Consider the following 19,807-nt stretch of genomic DNA (forward strand, 5'->3'; position numbering starts at 1 on the left):
GACCCATTGAGCATGACCATAGCAGTGGGAGCATTGCAAGGCCCATATTGGAAGGCAGCAAGAGGCAAGGGGCGATGTACTTCTCTCATGATGTTTCAAACATCCGAGGAGCATGGAGTTCAAGCCTTCTTCATGGTATCCAGTAATTTTAGTCAATAGAAAACAGAATGTTTTTTTTTAATGAAACCATAATAACGAAAAAAAAATGTTTTATTAAAATATATATGGTGGTGCGGTAAAGGGTAAAAAGGGGTGGGGAGGGTTCAAACGCACAGGGAAATGGGTAGCTTGGCGGGGACCACGCAAATAAAAAAATGAAACAAATTCGATATTCTTTCATTAAACACATTTCGGTTAAAAAACATTCTCTGTAATTTAATTCGTTAACATCACATAGATCCTTCTTCATGACTCGATGACACACTACAATGAAGGCGTACTTCAACATGGCACTAAGGTGGCTGAATCAAAGTGCAGAATGTTGTGACACATCCTTGAAAGCCCATTTACATCAATATTGTCTCCCTTTGCTCTGAAACGTAATAGCAACATTGGAGAGTAGTAGTACTAAATATTTCTGACAGAAATAGAAAAAATAAATGGACATGAGCTAGTGTATGGTAAGAATGCATGTGAACTACTGATTGAAATTTAGTGACTAAAATTTGCGATAAACTATGTTGATATATTACATTTCATATTGACTGGAAGTACACTATTTTTATGACCGGAATGTAAAAGAATCAAATAAAAATAATAAAGAAATGATAAAACTTGCAAGTAAGAAAAAAGTATAAAACCACTTGCCTCATCCGTTCATAATCCTGCGATGTTGTAAATATTTTGGTTTCTCCAATAAGAATATCACAGAACGGTCGACATCCATTTCTCTGCTTATTGAAAAAAGGAACAGGGCTGATGGTGACTGACTTAATGTTAACGGGCTTACAGTGCGGGTGGGTGGGCTTGTCAGCCACCAGGTCACAAATATAGCCAATGTATCTGCAAAACAAGAAAGTGAAACCTTCTGTTATGTGAACTATTCCGAGACTTTGCATGAATCCATTCCCTTCGCTCTTAGGATGGCACATCCGTGTAAAGGCTTCATTGGAATCAAGCCTTTGGCCTCGTGTGAGTGGTTTTGCAGAGAGTGCACTACTGCGCTTCTGCAGTTCTATTTCCGGGATAATATATTACGTTTCAGGAACACAGTACCATTGCTTTTAGTATACTACCAAGATTGGTAATGGCTAGCGTGGTCAATACCGCACTTACCCTCCAAATCTGGTTATTTGCGCATACACAGCATGATTGTAAAAGATTTTTCTTTACTATGTAATCCTTTTGGCTGGTAACAGTTGAGTAATGTTCTGCCATTTCTAACGCTATTAAACAAGACTCACTCACGGCCAAAGGCATTATCCCTGCTGTCCATGATCGATTTCAAAATCTCATTTGACTGCTCCCTGCTACAGGAACATCTTTTGAAAACACTTCTAGCATGAAATAGTTTTAACAGCAGGCATAAATAAAAATTGTTTTGATTCAAATTCAAACAACGTTCAGTAGTACCTCCGGTGGGATGGCCAAAGTCCTATTCCTGGGCGCTTTGAGTTCAGCAACTGAATAGCAGGCACTGGATTGGAGAAGAGATGACAGAAACAAAACATAGCACTGACTAAGACTGCTGAGGCTGCACGGCCATCCTGTTGAGTAAGAATTCAAAGCACTTTATCAGGGATGTCTTGATAGCTTCCGAAAGCGTTCAATATTTAATCTCAATAAATCAATCAATCTGTGAATTCTTTTAGCAAATCATCAGTTTGCCAATTTACTCAGTCCAGTAATTCAGAGAGGCTATGCCTTGTGAGAAACGTTGTATAACAAATGGATTGCTGAATCGTTGTAATATATTTTTAATCAGTGTTATAGAGCATGTAAGAGTACAGCTGCTTATTTTTGGCAAACATGAGATTCACACACAATTAATTACTTAGTATTTTCTCTTATATGCTTCAGAAATGTTACGATTCTTTGACAGTAAGTTTAGTGATGATAGGAATTATTCCATTGGAAACACGGAGTATGCTTTTCGAATGTGATATAACAGCCACCTATATTGTTAACCGATCCTAATCATGTCACTTCTTGAACACTGTATTAGCATATCTGCCATCAGACACCTTCCCCCAGCTCCCCAACAACTGGGTTGTTCTTTCCATATTAGTTAAATGTCAAGTTATCTTATGTTTCGTCAGGTTTCTGGCATTAAAATACATTATCACATGAGAGTACAAGCCCGCGTTCCAAGCCTCCTGACGGCCATCTCTCCCCACCACCATCTTCCCCCACCCTCTGTTCCCTTTTTCTTTTTTTGTAATCCCAGTCCCTCATCCCCCAATTACCTTTTTTCGGCAGCAGGTTGTCCTGCCGCTGCATCTGCTTCTTCTTTTTGTGTCCCTCAGGCCACCATGGAAAGGGAAGAGGAGTTCCGTATGGTGCCCCGCCTTCCCTTTCCATGGCGTCCATCTTTGTAAAGGATTTTCCCTCGTTCAATAGGACGTGCACGACGTCCCGTTGAACGAGGGAAAATCCTTTTTTTCTAAGCACCCTGGGATACCGCTTTGGTAACCTGGGGTGCTAATGGCTTTAACACCCTATTTGGCCTGACGGATCGGGTATTAATGCCACAGGGGAACAGATCTTTAAAATAGATGCTGATTTGAGAATATTGGAATGTTGGCAGTTGCATTGCAGAAAATGCACTAACTTAATCCAATTATGCAGTGATACAACCCTTCCAGTAATGGCCGCCATGCAAGTTCAGGGCTTGAGCGAAGTTGCCTCCCCTAAGGGCAGGAACAGATGCAGACGCCTTTCTTTCTCCTGAGCCATCTGCTGAGAGACAACCCATGTCTCCACCTGTTTCTCTTCCATCTCCTGCAGCGCCACCATCTGCTTCCTTTCCTTGTACAAGTCCGAGTCCTCTGGGTTGCTACACTACTCCTAGATCTTTAATACACCCTCTTCCTGCTTGGCAACCACCACTTCCTCTGCAACCTAAAAGCCAATTCCAGCCATGTCCAGGACGTTCTGTAGAGTATACACAGCTAAAATGAACGCTGACTCCATTAAAGCAGTTAGGACCTGAAAGTCCTCCCTAGACGCCTCACGAGATACTTCCAACACATCTGGGCGAAGGTCCCAGTGCACTGGCATGGCCCACTCCAGCGGTCCTGCCTCCTACCCCACCCCATCTTCCTTCTCCCACGACAGTAGCAAATGCTCCATTGTCTGCCCTGCCTCCTTCCCCCTTCCTGGAATGTACCCACATAAGTCTTCGACCTTATCAACAGGTGCTCTGGCTGTGGGCATCTCGCATTTACTCCGACAATCACAAGAGGCACAACATTCACCTTAATGACCTGGCAGTGGCAATTCAATCCTCGTTAGCAGAGAAATTCTTCTTCTCCCTCCAAATATATTGCCCAGGCCTGCGCTTTATCAGTAAGGAGGGACTCACAATATACAAATAACAAAGGCAAGCGTATGACAATACTAAACAAATGCATTCATATGAGACAATTGGAAAAGGTTCTCAGATACACAAAGGGAGTGCCTAAAACACGGGAGATATTCTCTGTTTCACACACAAATTGAAAGGCTTTTGAGGTTTCACACAATCAAGCAAAAATACAAAAGTGAACATTGTTTTCCTTCATTTTTTGGGCTCAAAATAAGGGAAACACATGGACAAAAAGGCCAAGCATACAGCTAAATTAGCTTGGGAATACAAAAGGAAAAAGGGATTGTGGTTGCTTTATTAACCTTTATGGGAAAACAAAGGTGAAAAGCAACAGTGGGAAGGAAAGGGAAATTCTTTTTTCATATATATTAAAATGTCTATGAGGTGAAGCAAGGGGAAAAAAGGAAAGGTAACAGAGGGATGGATAATAAATACAATAGGGAGCACATGGAGGTCACGAAGCACTGAAAACTAGCACACTGCCATGGAGGGACTACCAACCTTCACCAAAATTCATCTAAAACACACTTTGCGGGCCTGCCTTGTACATCCCTAACAAAACCAACAAAAGGAGTGCAAGAGAGTTGGGAGATGTGGCTCTTCTGCTTGGCCTAAAGCGATGCTGAGCCCATGCGCCAGTGTGGTGCTCTTTTGTGCTGCCAGTACACATATTCCGAGCCAGAGGATTCGGTGTGGGCTGCGAAATAGGCCAGTGGAATGTTCGCCCCGTCTTATTTGATTCTCTGATTATATTTTTTAATTCAAGCAAAATCCTTTGAACATAACAGTTAACCGACACAATTGCATGAAGTCACTTGTAAATGATTGGTTATGTTAACAATAGCTAGTAGACACTCTAATTGGAATGAACTTGCGCTTACAAACTGGACTCCTGGCATTAAGCGCATTAGAAAAGAACAATCACAATTCACTATACATACCTCATTAGCACCCTTCGTTTTAGGGCAATGGTCATCATCTCAATCATTGCATTTCTGTCTACTTGTCTACGCTCCGAATTCAATCCCTACAACGTTCTTCATATGGCCCTGTGACTGTTTTGGAAGTAGATGTTGTCAAAATGTGTTGCTATTAATCTTACCCACCAATACTGTATGTTCTGGACTTACAAAGCAGACTCTGCTATTTTTATGGTCCTTGCTAATCGAGATCTATTTGGAATAAAACATTCTAAATGAGAAAGAAAAGATAAACAAGGTCACATACCTCCGGTGATACAGACCCTCACATCTGTGATTAAATGAATGTCTCTAATAGACAACAGTAGGTCAGCATTGAAGGAAATGAAGGTTGATGTGTATGGTTTAATGTTTCATGGGCTTGTTTGCAAGAACTTTGATCAGACGATAAAAGCTCGGTAGATAGTATGTACTAGTGACTTGGCTAACTCTATTCATGTATCTTTGAATCTTTGTTTAAGTCCACATAGTTCAGCATTGCTTGCGCATACATATGGGCACAAATTCTTCATTTAGATTTCCTGTGAACATTGTAGGCTGCAAGTACATATTCCACAAATGCCTGATAACGTGGCAGGCATCTTGTGGAATGTGTTCCCAGTCTGTGGTGCTACTGCACATAATAATTTTCTTTAATTCAAAACTACTTGTGATTGGGGTATGTCCAGATGGAAAGGGTTGGATGACAGTAATCCCATTTTCTACTCTTGAAACAGCACAGAGGTTGACAGAATGTCCACTTGAATAAGTCTCCAATGGAGGAAAATTTGCAAAGCAGGAAATAACACAGTTATACGAGATACCCGTTGAAGTTCCAAGCAGCAAAAAAAGGAAGATGCTGTCGATGAGTTCATCAGCATATGCTAAACAGAGAGGATGCCCTATGTGCTGAAAAATTCAATAAATGTGTTTCAGAAAGCGCGTGCTGAGGACCAGAGAGTGTGTTCTTATTAAAAGTATATCATTTTATTCTGTTACAATTTCATAAAATACATTTTTGAACAATTATAAGACAACAATTAATTTCCAATCAACATATATTTTTTGTGAACAAGTTTTTTTGTGCAAATAGTGCATTTTTGTGTAGACATTTCTCCTATGTGTATATCACTAACACACCATTTTACCATTCATCTTCACAATCAAATCTAGTTTGTATAGAGACATTCTAAATAACTTTTACAGTAGTAATATTCCTACTTTGACAGTCCACCATTATGTATCCATGATGAGTTCAGCAGCAACACGAGAAAAGGAAGCATGTGAGGGGCCACCATCAAGACACTGACATCCAGATAATAATCAAAATCATCTCACAGGAAGAAGGCGTGCCCAGCTTCTGCAACCCAGTAGAACAGGGACAGAATAACCCTCAGAAAGCGGTTGGCTATCTTGCAATAGCCTCACACAACTGATTATGGCAGACATCTTGTAGTGTACAAATAAAACAAAAGTCCTCTTTCTAGCCTTTGTAACCTGCTGGGGAAACCCAAGGGTCACGTTTCCAGTCTAATAGCAACACAAGGCCGAAGATACCAGTCTAAAACCTTGATCACCCTCTACCATGCTGGGTGCAATGTCCCGAGTTGCATGCTGCTCATGTGCCCTGGGCTGTCTTGCTGCAGCCAACACCACACACCACTTTGCATGTCACAGCACGTTTGTCACCATGCTGATCTCGACTCTTCAGGCAAGTAACAGGACTGGTCCCGCTGACCACAATGCAGTGGTCTGACAGTCTCATGTTCACTTAACCTAGACAATCAAGCTGTGCATCATCTATGAGGCCTATCAGTGCCACAATGCACGTGTGATTGCATGTGTCCTGAAAAGCACAATGCTGAAATAGCAGTCTGGGCTTGATTGGATTGGTTCATTAGGGGCAGATCATGACCAATTTTAATGTGATGGGCCCTCTTTTGCAATAAAACATGAGTTAAAAAAACGAACCGAATTTATTTGGGTATGAACGTCTACCTCACTTTTTGTTGTTCACTCCTCTTCATGGTTTAATGCGCCTCTGATGTCAAATGCGGCCATCTTTGTTTGGAGCCTTTTTTAGGAACATAAGACCGGAGCAATATGGGTGGAGCCCCTTTCCATAAAAAAAAGCAAAATGCAAAAATGCAATTGGTGCCTTAGGGTACTAAAACCGATAACCCCCACATTCAGGGTCGTGCAGGGCTGGGAATATTACAGGCCATCCATGCCCCTAATGTGTGGGTTGTCGCTATATTGAACATACTTGTTTGGAGATTAACTTACATCTATCTGGCAATCACTGTCCTGTAAGCATCATGGTATATTTGTTTTTCTCATTGACATATGAATTGTGTCTCAATACTTCAAAAGTGCCTCCCTGAAGCCTGAGAAACACACTGTATGCAATGTTTACATTAAAATAAAATCAGAAATTGGTAGATGCATTCTTAAACTTCTTAGCAAGGCTGCACTCTGAAAAAGTATTTCTGTTCCAACATAATGGAAACATGTGATATGCAATTCAAATATTTCACTAAAGACTTGTATCCACACATCACAAAACGTTGTATTGTACTTACCATGCAGTGGATGACACAGACATTTTTTGGGTTCTGCTGTAACCAGTTATGCATATTCTTACACACAGCATACAGATTGTGCAAACTGGGAGCTTGCCGTACCGGCCAACTGCACTCCGAAACCTTGGAGATTGGATAACAAAACAGTACATACAATTTATCCATATTTTGCACGACAAATCATACAGTCTTCATAGATACAAATATGTAGTATTTCATTTTTAAATATATTAGCTATTCGGACTGGCTAAACCGCAGCAGTTTAATATTTTCTTTTTTTTTAAAACACTTTTTATTAGAATTTTGCAATAAAGGGCAATAAAGATACAATATGAAGGTCAATAAGCAAAAATCAAATGAAAACATTCAATACAACTTTGTACAATATATACAGGGGGCAGATGTCCCTAAAGGATAGAGAAAAAGGAACAGGATAGATAGAAATTGGGGGCAAGGAAGAGAAAAGAAAAAAGGAGAGAGAGAAAAAAAGAAAGAAAACCTTCCGTCAATTAGGGATTTCACATATAAAGATCCTTGAAGACACTCCAGATTGCAAGGTTTCCTATTTTCTAACTGGCTTCAGGTTATAAAGATCCTCTCTACTGGGTCTCGGTTATTTTCTAACTAGCTTCAGGTTATCAGGATCCTCTCTACTTGGTCTCGGTCTGTTTAGCAAATGGCGCGTCTCATTTGGTTCTTATTGTAACACCATGATTATCATGGAAAAGTGAAACAAACCTAGGACTGGATAAAGGAGATCCTGATGGCATGGGATCAGGTAAGAGAAATGTTCTTCTGACATATGATGTATTAACTCAATTTAATCTTATCCAGTTAAACCTACGTGACATGCTCATTAAACAAGGATGGCATTAGACTTATACATTTAATTAAGAATATGTTTTCCCATCTAATTTTAGATGTTCAGGATTTCCATGGCTGCCTATATTATTAGTCTGAGGAAGTTTCACTGAAGGTCCCTGGATGTGTCGCTGGCCTCTCTCTTTCACCAACGTTCTATTAGCACAGTGGAGAATGCGCAAAGCTGCTAATTGGGTTCCAGGATGCAGGGGAGCTGCCCTTCTTATACCATTGTCTTCACATGTGTATTTTCTCAATGTTTATTTAAACAGGATGTACATGATTATTTCCAATATGAACATTTTGGACACGAAAATGTCTAATTCCAAATGTTCGTATGCGAAAATAAGCACCCTACAGCCAAATGGCCTTTATAGACCCCACTCTCCCCACCCCTTACGTCGCTGTGTGCCGCCAAGTCCCTGCAGCACCAGTTCCCTTCACTTCCGTGGATGTGAACCGGTGCTGCAGGGTCCTTTTCTTTATTTCTTTTTTTTTAAAAACTTTGTTGTTTTTGATGCAGGGAGACCCCCACCCCACCCCTGATTCCCTTATTCGCTATAATGAAAACAGAATGGTTGAAATGTTCTGCATTTTCAGCTGTGCGTAATTTTGGTACAGCCGAAATCCGATCATTTCAACCATTTGTTTTTTTTTTACAATATTTTTGTGCAATACCCATTGAACATTCTTATGCACTTATAAACCTTCACTCCAGGTTCTGAAATACAGTGTGGATTCTTCTCTTCTTGTCATGATATTCATTGGCAGTTGGTAGACACTTGGTGACCTTTTCTACCAGGTCTATCATACACCACGGATGTTTTCTCCTTCTCAAAATCTTGAATGGTTGTTACATGCATGGGAACTTTCACAGTAGGTTCCACGAGGCAGCGCAGTGGCTCCCTCATTCTCACAATCTTTACTGGTGTTTGTTGCGACTACAGGTTCTGTGGTGCAGGGTGGTTGTTCTTTCACTCTCACAATCTTTGCTGGTGTTTGTTACATGCTTGAGTACCTACAGTACACGGTCCAGTATGGAGCATGGCTGTGCTCTCGTTTTCCTCAGGATATGGTGTGTCACATCCTTTTTTCTTTTGTTTTCTCTTTCTCTCTGGAACTGCTTATAGATTTAATGGCAGACATCCAGATGTGGGTACGTTCCGGGACTTCCGATGATTTCATTGGATGACACCTGGAATAGGCTTGCAAGCCGTCCTTCTCTCTGTCTGTCTGAAGATTGTATCTCTGTATCCCCCACTCACCCCAGTAGGCTCTTTGCTTTGCAGCCTTTAGTGCTCACCGGTCTTTGTACTTGGCTCTTGCACCAACACGAAAGCTTCCAACCAACACTGCTTGTCCACTTTTTTCAACAACTCTTGCAGGGTCTGGCTGCTTTTTGGTCAGCACTGCTGCTCAGCCTCTCAACAGTGGTGACACAGGGCCCTATCAACTTCCAGCCTACTCTGCATGCCAGCCATTCTCCTCGACGCTTGCAGGGACTTTTCACCTTCCGGGCACACTTCTCATCAGCCTCTTACCACAGATCTCACAGGGACTTTTCATCTTCTGATCAGCATTGCTAGTCATCATGTATCCTCAGTTCTCGCAAGAACACATCATTGATGTTATGTGCTTCCTTTTGTATATCCGGCAATAACTCTTTCATGTGGCTAGAATCCTGCTCAACAAACTTGCAGAGTTCCCTTTTGGTAGGTGAGGAGGCACATCTGGAGGTATATCAAAGGAGAACACTAGGCATATACAGAAGGAAATTCCCCAGATTAATTTAACAAATTTAGCATCTATCACTCTCAAATTTGTACCCATGCCCTTGAGTTATACTTTCTAGAACTGGGAATACTAAAAGAAGATATTTTATTAACAAACCACCTAGTTTAAATTATTATTAAAAGTAGTGCATTTGAAATGTATCAACTTTTTTTTAGTTACATGAAAGTAGTACAGTAGGTTTATGACATCATTTTTTTAAATGTTCTTAATATAATTTGTTTTTCAAAACAGTTATATCCCTTGCTCCTTCAACGGTGGAGTGAGTGTAAATCCTGCAAAGTACAATCTGCAGGTGTCTGGAGGTATTCCCTATATGCAACAATGCCTACATTCAAAGCTCCATCTGATGTGTTTATTCAAAACACAACGCAACCTGTTTCAGACCCATACATTAATCCATGGACCTTCTTTGGGGCTGTGATACAGAACGACAGAGATGTTCAAACTTCTAGTCACGGGTGGAGTTTTATTTACATTGAAACAAATACATTTCTTACTGTAAAACGCTTTACTCTAAAGTAGCAGTCCTCCCGCTACAGGTAGGTATCACTGCGGGCTTCATGCCGTAAAATATATTCTAAAGCTGTGTCTCTACTTATTACGAAGGCAATAGGGGCACCCATTGTTGGGTCCTCAACCCTATGTATGAGAGTTATCTGTTTTGCCCCTTTCATATATCTGCACTTCTAGTGGGAATACTGAAGAGGAGATGATTCTAGAGAACAGCATTTTATGGATTCTTCCATTGTGATGGTGCAGGGTGTGACCCAAGTTCCTCATAAAAAGTTAGGGAACGTTTTCCTTTCTTTCGTCTTGGTACTTCTTTAAGATCTCACCTCATGCAAAGTGTTTACAATGGCTCCCAATGTTCCACTAGCCCTTATGTTAAAGGGCACCTCACAACACATACAAATTGAATCCTAACTTGTATTTTCTGAGCCACAGTAGAATGTTCAGCGATTTGTATTTTAGCAATATCACCGCCTGCAGTGGACTGTACCAAAGACCAAAGGGAAACCATGCCACCTGTACATTAAAGAAAACAAAGCTCATTCCAAGATGGGCAGTATGCCAAAAGGAAAGGCAGTCCGAGAAAGAGACCCTCTTTTCTTTTCATGGCCTTTCACACTTGTGTTTGGGTTAGTAGTGTGGCCAAGAGGAAAGAGCACAGCAGACAGGTGAAGATATTTAGGGAAGTAAAGGCTAGTAGTGTGAGTCGTGCTGGAGGGGAGGCTGCAGTCAGCCACGCGAATGCTCAAGACGCGGGCTTGTACTGCAAAATACAGCCCATGTTCCGGGCATTCTTATTGGTTGACGCAGCCACTACAGGTGCTAATTCATGAACATTGAAAATGACTTGAATTGTTGTTGAACTGTGAGATAATTAAATGACGTGTTAATTGTGAATTTCATGAATTCATCTAACTCTTGCCACCAGGAGCCTGACAGCGAATCTGCTGCCAGTGTTTACCCGTGTGACACTGGTCACAGCAGTTTAAGGACACAAAGCAGTAACTATCAAAAAAAGCGCCCACCATGAGGGCAATAATTCTAACGTGCTGAGGTGAAGAGCAACTCAATATTAAGATTGTGCAGAGAGTTTAATACTTTTGTATCTAAAGATGGTTTCGTTTGGCTTCTTCTGTGGGCTTTTAATTAATGGTATTGTAGGGACGGGGAGGCGGCAGGCCGGGAAGAAGATAGTAGGAATTCTAATCCTAGGCTTATAGTTAGAGGTAGGTTATTTGATTTTCAAAGTCAGCCTCAAAGCAAAGAGATACAAGGAGAGAGTCTGAAAGACATGTGGCATGATGCTGCTCACGCATGTCAATGTGTTGCTAAACCAAAGGCGTTGCTAAGGGGCGCTGAGGGGGATATAGCCCCAGGTCTTTTTGTTGTAGCCCCGGATAGAAGCTCAGGGGATGCAACCAAAAGCCTAGCTAGCCCTGAGTACTGACAGTCCCAACATTAGCCTAGCCTCCTATCCTTTCCAGAGCTAGCAACACCCCTGAGCTAAACAGACCTTAGGCGACACATCACTATTTAGGGGCGGCAAGTAATATCAATGCCATTATTCGCAGGGGTCAGAATAGAGGATTTTGCAAAACTGCGGCCCTTGCAGCTTCAACTTTCATTAGCAAATTCTCTCCATTGGCTGAAAATGAGAGTCCTGACATTGTGTTTCTTCATGTTTGGATCAACGTTCATTATGCTGCCAAGTACCTGAAACAGAGATACATGCATATAATGTGTCAGCTGTCAAATGCAAATAAGTTAATGATCACAGGTTTCAATCTTGGCACAGTCAACCAAGCAGCTTCCTTTTCTCTGAGCCAATGGCAATTATAAAAAAATTCTTCCTGAATCACCACAATTGCATCGGTGGGAATCAGGAGATGCTCATGTGTTGCCAAGGTCTGCTCTTGCTTCCTTATACCATCCCTGCAACGCCTAAAAGTGGAGCAAATTTAGAGATGCTAGGAGCATCTTTGAAATGCTTACATAAAATGCCATTGACAAAGATTTGCTCAAGGGGATGTCAAAGATGCTCCAGGCATTGAATCGTTTGCTCCAGTGTAAGTCTTTGTGATTAGATTATAAGGGCACAGTTGCAAATATGCAATGGGCAGTTGCTAATTTGCTCCAGTGAAAATCTATGTGAATCAGGTACTAAATGTCTAGGTTTCTGCTGTACCAACTGGTTGCTTGGCTACCCTCAGAGTCTCACTGGGTACCAGGCTCTTTCTTGATCAGTGACCCTTGCACTGGCTCTGGGCCTACCACGCCCTTAGGGGGTGTAACTTTAACCCTGCAGTCCCTTGTTCTTGCACTACCCAGAGCCGTGCTGCCCTGGCTGCACTTACTCAGAGCATTGCACCTTATTTTCCCCTTGCCCTTGCACTTCCCCCCTCCATCTCCCCTTGCACTTCTCTTTCTCGTACTTGCATGATCTGAATGACACAAGGCCTAGTAAGATCGTTTGTCTTGTCCTCCCTCTGCCTTCCCTCTCTTGTCTTGTCATGCCAAGAAACACTTGGGTACAGGCACGTTATAAATGACTTATCATATCATATGTCAACATGGCATCCAGAAAGTGATTTGCATTTCTGCAAACAGTTGCTGAAACCCATTTTAACGGTAGGTGCCCATGATCCATATGACATAATAATTTATATAACTTTGTGCTCCCAGTACCTGGTGGCAGATGAAAATATCAATATAAGACATGTCTGGTTATGACACAGTGGTCTCTAGGAATCCACAATAATACTGGCGAAAAACATTTTTTTGTCATTTTATTGGCCCTCATTACGACCCTGGCGGATTTTTTCCGGCATCGACGGACTTTCCGGCCATGGCGTAAAGTCCGTTTACGCCATGGCGGATGGTGGACTTACCGCCCCATTCCGAGGTCGGCGGGGCGGTAAGTCCCCATTGACCCATTTACCCTTCCCCATTCCCATTTCGGCCCCATAGGGTATAATGGGAGTGGGGAAGGAGTTAATTCCGCCACCGTAAATTACGGTGGCGTAATTAACACCAAGGTCCCATAGCGCCATGGATTTTTACGCCCGCAAAAAGCGGGCGGAAAAATGACCATGGCGCTATGGGAACTCGTAGTTGGCGGTAAGGGGTCGGCGCAGCTAACGCTGGCGCAAACCCCTTACCGCCAGGGTCCTAATGAGGCCCATTGTCATTTTGGTTTCTATTGACTGTCCTGCCATGGACTACTGTGTATTCACTCTTTGGGGCTACGTTTCAGCCCCAGAAAATTCCTTTGGCTTCCCTATGGAAAGGTTTGTCATTTTCCAGGAATACAGAGACTGCCCCCATCAGGCAAATTGAGGTTCAATGCTTCAAAGTACAGGCTTTGCTAATCCAAAGGAAATCTCTCCAAGGTGGTAATTAAAAGAGACACTTTGATGAAGGAAGAGACAGGAAGAGAGTTGAGTTAAAGTAGCCACAAGAGAAACACCAGTCCACAAAAGGGTTTCACCATCTGGGAGTCTACCAGGGCTCCCAACATTCCTGTACCCGCTCCCCACTTTCTGCAGACAAATAACCCTGGGTATGCCATCACCAGTCAGAAAACTCAGCCCAGAATTGACACCTTACAAAAGGCTACACACTGGAAAATTACCTTTTGAAAGGGGTGATACCATCTGCCCTGTTGAATCATCTTTGTACTAATAAAGGATTACAGCTGGAACTTTTTGGGGAGTACGGTCTGCTCCAAAGTCCTCTTCCAGGGAGGTGAAGACATCCCAGAGGAACATTTGGGGTAATCTGCTGGCTGGACGAGGCCGATTGCAATCTGAGCCCCGAACCTGCTCACTGGAGGTGGCAGGTCCAGCAAGTGCTCTCTAAAAACCTTCCTTGCTGGGAAGTTCAGCTCAACTGCTTACTTTTCCCGTAGAGACCCTGGACGGGTACCTCCAGCAACCACAAATCAAGAAAAGACCCTATTTTTCTCGCTTTGACCCATTCGAGCCAGCTCTCTCGAGGTGCTTTTGAGATGCTGCAAGCATTTGGAGCCGTCTTTGACAGTCTCCACTTTTTGATCCGCTGTCCAGCTGTCAAGGTACTGACTTGACCCATTCACCTGCCTGTGCTCCATCTATGTGAGCCGATCACCACCGAAGAACTGCATCACCTCGTTAGACTTATTCAAGCTGATTCCACTGAATCAAGATGCCAAACCGACCCACCACCTGCTGTTCCCATTATTCGAGCTGATTACTGATACAGGAACCCACTGCATCGTTGGACCATCTCAAGCCAATGCGACTGTCTCAACTTCTGTGATAAATTGGTAGCAACCGACTCAAAACCTCTTGTCTCCGACTCAGCCTATTTAAAGCACCATGGCACTGATTCTGTTGAGCACCCAAATCACGCATTAAAGGTATCTGAAGTGGTTCTGTTCCATTTCGCCTGCTTTAACGAGCCCAATTGACTAGTAATACCTCACCTTTTTAAAATAAATCTTCAGCGAACTTAACATTGCGGCTGAAATTGTTGCTTGTACACCCCTGTCTTCAGAACCACAGTGCTCACTTCCATTAAGTTACATAGTGCTATGTCGTCTTTTACAAGTTAATGTTAAAGGATATTTATATCACGCACTATCACCACCGGAGTGGTCCCCTGGCGCTCTGGCGGATCAGCAAAGGAAAGAGGGTGGGTCATAGTTTTGTTGATTAGTGTGCTTGTATTTTGAGTTTAATTAAAGTATACTAATTTGATATAACCTAGGTTGGACACACTTTTATTTTGGTATTGCAGTACTATTGTTGTTTTGTCTGCTTCTATGCTAGCTTATATCTCTCCTAATGAGCATAGTCTGTCTTCGACCCATGTGACCTTAAAGGGACGAATGAGGTATGCCTGCCAGCTTCACCTTTATGATTGGGATAACTCAGTGGCTGTTTTATCCATTACTCATTCCTGTAAACCTGGAGAGAAGTATCCATTTTGTCATAGTTACCAAGTAGATGAATGAGTATACATTCAATTATCTGGCCTAGGCCTTACTTATTTTCAATATAAAGGGAACATGTTTATATAAAGTATTGCAAGGCCAGGTTAACAGATATGCAAAGAGTTATTTATTAGAACACTTGTTCACTTATTACCGAAAGAGTTAAGATTTGAATTTGCACCCCCCATGTTATTACCTTATAATTTGTGCTTTTAATTAAGATTTTTTAAAAATATTTAATACAAATTAGAAGAAAGCTGTTGTTTATCATTAATAGTTAAGAGAAACTGAAAATGTAATGTCTTTATGCAACCATTTTGAAATCAAAATAATAGTGGCCATGACCATGTTATAAATTAGAATAAAGTAAAAACCTTCAGTAAAGCAAGATTATGAGTAAGTATTTGTAACACCTGTTTTTAGAAATTAGAAATATTATACAATCAGGCTGAAAGCCCAGTCTAACTACACAAAATGTAAGTTCCGTATTTGTCTTGACATCTGGCAATACCATCCATGAATTAGCCACATTTTGAACCAGATTTAACTCTCCTCCTGCATATGAACAAATTTTAAATGACATTTTCAAAATAATCATATAGCTTCAGGAATGTAAACCTGTAACAGAGAGAATAGAGCACGTAACATGTTGAAACAAGAGAAAAGTGTATTACAAATTAAATAACTATTACAACTTAGGTTATAATGGTGGAAGAACTGCAGTCACACTACTGGACAATGTATCCTGCTGGCCCCAGACTCTATAGGTAGCTTCCTAATGAAAGCAATGTTAAATTGATTACCCATGAAAAAGCTCTCACGAAAGAGTGAAGCATGTGTAGCCCCAAAGCATTATTATTTTAGACTGTGTAAAGGGGATGCTTTTAAATAAAACGGAATCATTATAAATTAAATGGAAATGTGAGGATTGCTTTTTCCGAAACCATAAACATAATCTATTTTTAAAAATGCTGATAGTGTGAAACACACTTTTTAAAAAAGACTTTGTACATCCGAAGTCAAAGCACTAACTCAGCAAATTGCTGTGCTCCATGGAATTAATGCAACAAACACCTTCTGGATTTTTTTTTTTCCTACAACTTTATTTAAGTTTTGAAATGAACCAGGTAGACAATGGCAAACAAGGATGGAAGAAAAAGGGAGCATCAGAACAAGGGCGAACAGAGAATAAATTAGACAGGTCGATGGCAAGCAAAAAAAGGATATCCATCTTGGGAAGTTCCAAAGGGAGTAAAAGTGAGGACAGGGATTTAAACAAGGCAGGCCTATAAGTGTTATTCAATGTAGGTGAACAAGGGTCAGCAAAGGTGGCCCAGGCATGCTGGATTTTGGGCAAGGTTTTGTACAAGATGGAAGTCCTTCTCTCCATTGCCCAGGTGTTCCACAGTTTTCGCCACCTGTGATGGGACCCACAGGGAATTTTCCAACACTGGGCCAGGGTGAGTCTGGCCCCATTGAGAGCATGCCAGATGAACTTGGTGAAGTTACCGGAGTGAAATGTTTCAGTATGAAAAGGTTCTTAATGACATTGTTTTCTTTTGTTTGTCTTATAACAATAGCATTTCATTGATTCAATCTCTGTAGTTTAGGTGATACTCTGCATCCAACACTTACCCTGTTATGGAACTTGGCACTGCGATACGACTTCTGGGACAGGTTAAACACAGTATAGTGATCAAGATGTCTTGAATCGAGAAAAGACCGAACATCTTCTATATGATTTCGAAAACCTAACTCTACACCTTCTGCAGGATATGACATCACTGTAAGATAAATGACACAATGAAACATTGAGACCAAAATAGCAACAGAGGAATATATGATGGGATGAATTTGAGGTAATGTGAAACGGTCCATAGTTTGCATTCAAAAGTGCCAATTAGATTCTTTTTTATCTTTCAAAGTTAAATAAATCATAAAATAATGAATAGACCTACCAATAATTCTAGACGTAATGTAGGAAATGTCTAACTCCCCCTTTGTGTAACTGGAAAGAATGATAAAAACATTACATTATTGAAAGTACTCTACATACTCAAACATCATCTTGTTCATTAGCTTGTAAAGAAAAAAAAGGACAAAGATTATGTAAATATACATATATTCCTTAAACCGTTCTTTCATCGACTGCCCTTTTTTTCGATGGTTATTTCTCTGAAAAGTATAGGGGGGTGGGGAAGTGCATATAAGGGGTTGGAGTGGTTGGGAATACATAAATAACAATATGGGAGAGGGGATGGGGGTACCCTGCACCAAAAAAAGAAAAGAAAACATTCAATGAATTTTTTCAAGGAAAAAAAAGCTTCAAAAACAAACCATCGAAAATACGTCCATCGATGAAAGAACAGAGAACCATATATTCAGTGGAAAAAACCTTAGTTAAAGGGAGGTCAAGATGCTGATTTAATACAACAAAACCCCTGAAATGAGACAGGTGCCTCATTGCACAGCTCATAAGCACACTGATGACATCAAAAATGACTGAACACAGAATAAGTTCCCTGCACACTTTCACAAGCTCAAAATTAGAGCCACACAATCTGCGTTTAGTGTTGTTAACACAATGTATATATCATAGATAATTATTCCATTTTTGTCAATTCACATGATTACAGTTTTACAGGATATCTTCAATGATAGCACAAAATCATTGTCAATTGTAGTTTTCATGTATAGTTTTAATTATTCAAAAGGCCCAACGCGTTTCGAGAATCATCTCTTCTTCAGGGGCAAATTCTATAATTCAATCACATCTAAAAAAAGATTTCAAAAACATAATTACTAATTCAGAAGAATAAGTCATACTTCACATCTTTCTGATTAAATCAACATTAGAAAGTGCTTCTCAAATTTAGGCTTCTGTTCAACCACATAGATAAAGTTCATCACATAGGTAAAGTTCATAACCATTCATTCATGTGTTTCTCAAAAATAAATTCATAATTGTCAGATCGTATAAGACTGGGCTAATAGTAGACCTCATTAAATCTGCTCTCTAGTTTTCATGATCTACATTGTTTTGTACTTCTGACCTTTGTAATTGATTTAAATGACTAAAAAAGAAAGATTGCAGTCCGTTTTCATTCAGAAATTTGATTAAGAGGCAAACAAATCAACCCCTATCAAGCCAACTGGAACAATCAATAATAGTTAAGTAATGTCTTACCCAGTTCAATACTGGTAAATGGCCATCGATAGTGGTGGGTCTACTGTGTCTCAAAAGTATTCAAGAAACTTCAATTGAAAATCCTGTTACATTCTTGTGAAAAGATGCCACATAATATGTCTAAGTGTTGTTGGTATCCAAATATATGGAGTAATCTGTGTATAAATAAGGGTATCTTACCCTATTTTGAAGCAGAGAAAACATAGGGGATTGAAGGTCTTCAAGCTAAAAAACTGGTCATCCCAGTCACCATATCACAGCTGCAAGTTTCTAAAAATGTAAGGCATTTTAACTAATCTGTATAAAGAGAAAGATTGTCTATTCCTAATGCAGCTATGTTAATAGCTTAGTCTAGCGCTCACTTACCTAGGCTTCCTAGAGAGGGATGTGTTCTTCTCCTTGTGGTAGCTGCGTGTAATGCAGTTACAAAGTGGCCGACTTAAATTGCGGAGCTTGGTAGTGACGTCATCACGTAGTAGCGTGCTATGTCATCACAATAGTAAACAAATGTTCGTACATTTACCAATCCCGCTCGACTGCAGAGCAGTATGATGCAAGATGTAAATGGTGTTAGTTCTTATTCAATTATACTGATATAATATCTAACCAGTGTCCACTAGTTAGACTGGTGATTTTGATGCTGAAAACATACTGCATGACTCTTTCAACGACACCTGACCAAGGTCTCATTCCAATTGACGCACATACCAATGCACATAGAACACAGTAGTGCACAACTGTTAAAAGGTGCCAGCCCAAATGCTGGCTACCCACACTCTGTACAGCAATACGCTGCTCTCGAGCTATTCCACCAAGAGGTAGTTTAAAGCTGCAATGAAGACATTGACAGGGTAATTCATAGAATTTCGCAAAAAAGTGGCGCACGCGGCTGGCGCACAGTGTCCCCGTGCGATACACTGTGCCAGCCGCGTGCGAAAAAATCCTTTTCATCGCACAGCGTATTCATGGATTTTAGCCTCCAAAACCAGCCGTGGTGCAGAGTGGCGCAGCGACCCTGCAGCAGCGCCAGTTACGCCCCCAAGAACGCCCTTGCGCAAGGAAAAGCCTTCAAAATCCCCAAATCATCACAAAGGGCTGCGCTAACCCTGGACCAGTTCACAGGGCTGGCAAACAGCAAACGCCAAGCGGGGAATGTGTATTTCAGTGGTTTGCGGGAACTTCCACACGCGATTGTCCTGTGTACGTGTGCATCAGGGTGTTAGGACACTCACCCGGGAACAGGAACGTCCGTATCCTCGTGGGCGGGGAGATGCCTGGCGGCTGTACCCGCGGTATCGTCTTGGCCGAAGGTGCATTCTCCGAGGTCATCGCTCATTTGGGGTGCGTGCCCGCTCCGGGCGAGTCGGGGTGCATGCGTTCATACGCAGAAGCGGCAGGGAACGGGCTTGTGGTTCA

At 41.4% G+C, this 19,807-nt stretch overlaps 1 protein-coding gene across 4 annotated transcripts in view; it reads right to left on the bottom strand.

Annotated features, from left to right (window-relative positions):
* DNAJC6 (DnaJ heat shock protein family (Hsp40) member C6) overlaps positions 1-19,807 on the bottom strand; it is a 564,838-nt gene that overhangs the window by 234,571 nt on the left and 310,460 nt on the right. For all 4 annotated transcript variants that reach the window (XM_069641979.1, XM_069641980.1, XM_069641978.1 and 1 more), the window contains 5 exons: positions 17,163-17,212; positions 16,840-16,988; positions 7,068-7,190; positions 1,573-1,706; positions 808-1,002 (listed from right to left, as the gene is read on the bottom strand). In XM_069641979.1, the coding sequence (XP_069498080.1) occupies positions 808-1,002; positions 1,573-1,706; positions 7,068-7,190; positions 16,840-16,988; positions 17,163-17,212 (651 nt within the window). The remainder of the gene's footprint in view (positions 1-807; positions 1,003-1,572; positions 1,707-7,067; positions 7,191-16,839; positions 16,989-17,162; positions 17,213-19,807) is intronic.

The sequence above is a fragment of the Ambystoma mexicanum genome, chromosome 1q, assembly GCF_040938575.1.
Source record: "Ambystoma mexicanum isolate Mex_15411 chromosome 1q, UKY_AmexF1_1, whole genome shotgun sequence".
Lineage (NCBI taxonomy): Eukaryota > Metazoa > Chordata > Amphibia > Caudata > Ambystomatidae > Ambystoma > Ambystoma mexicanum.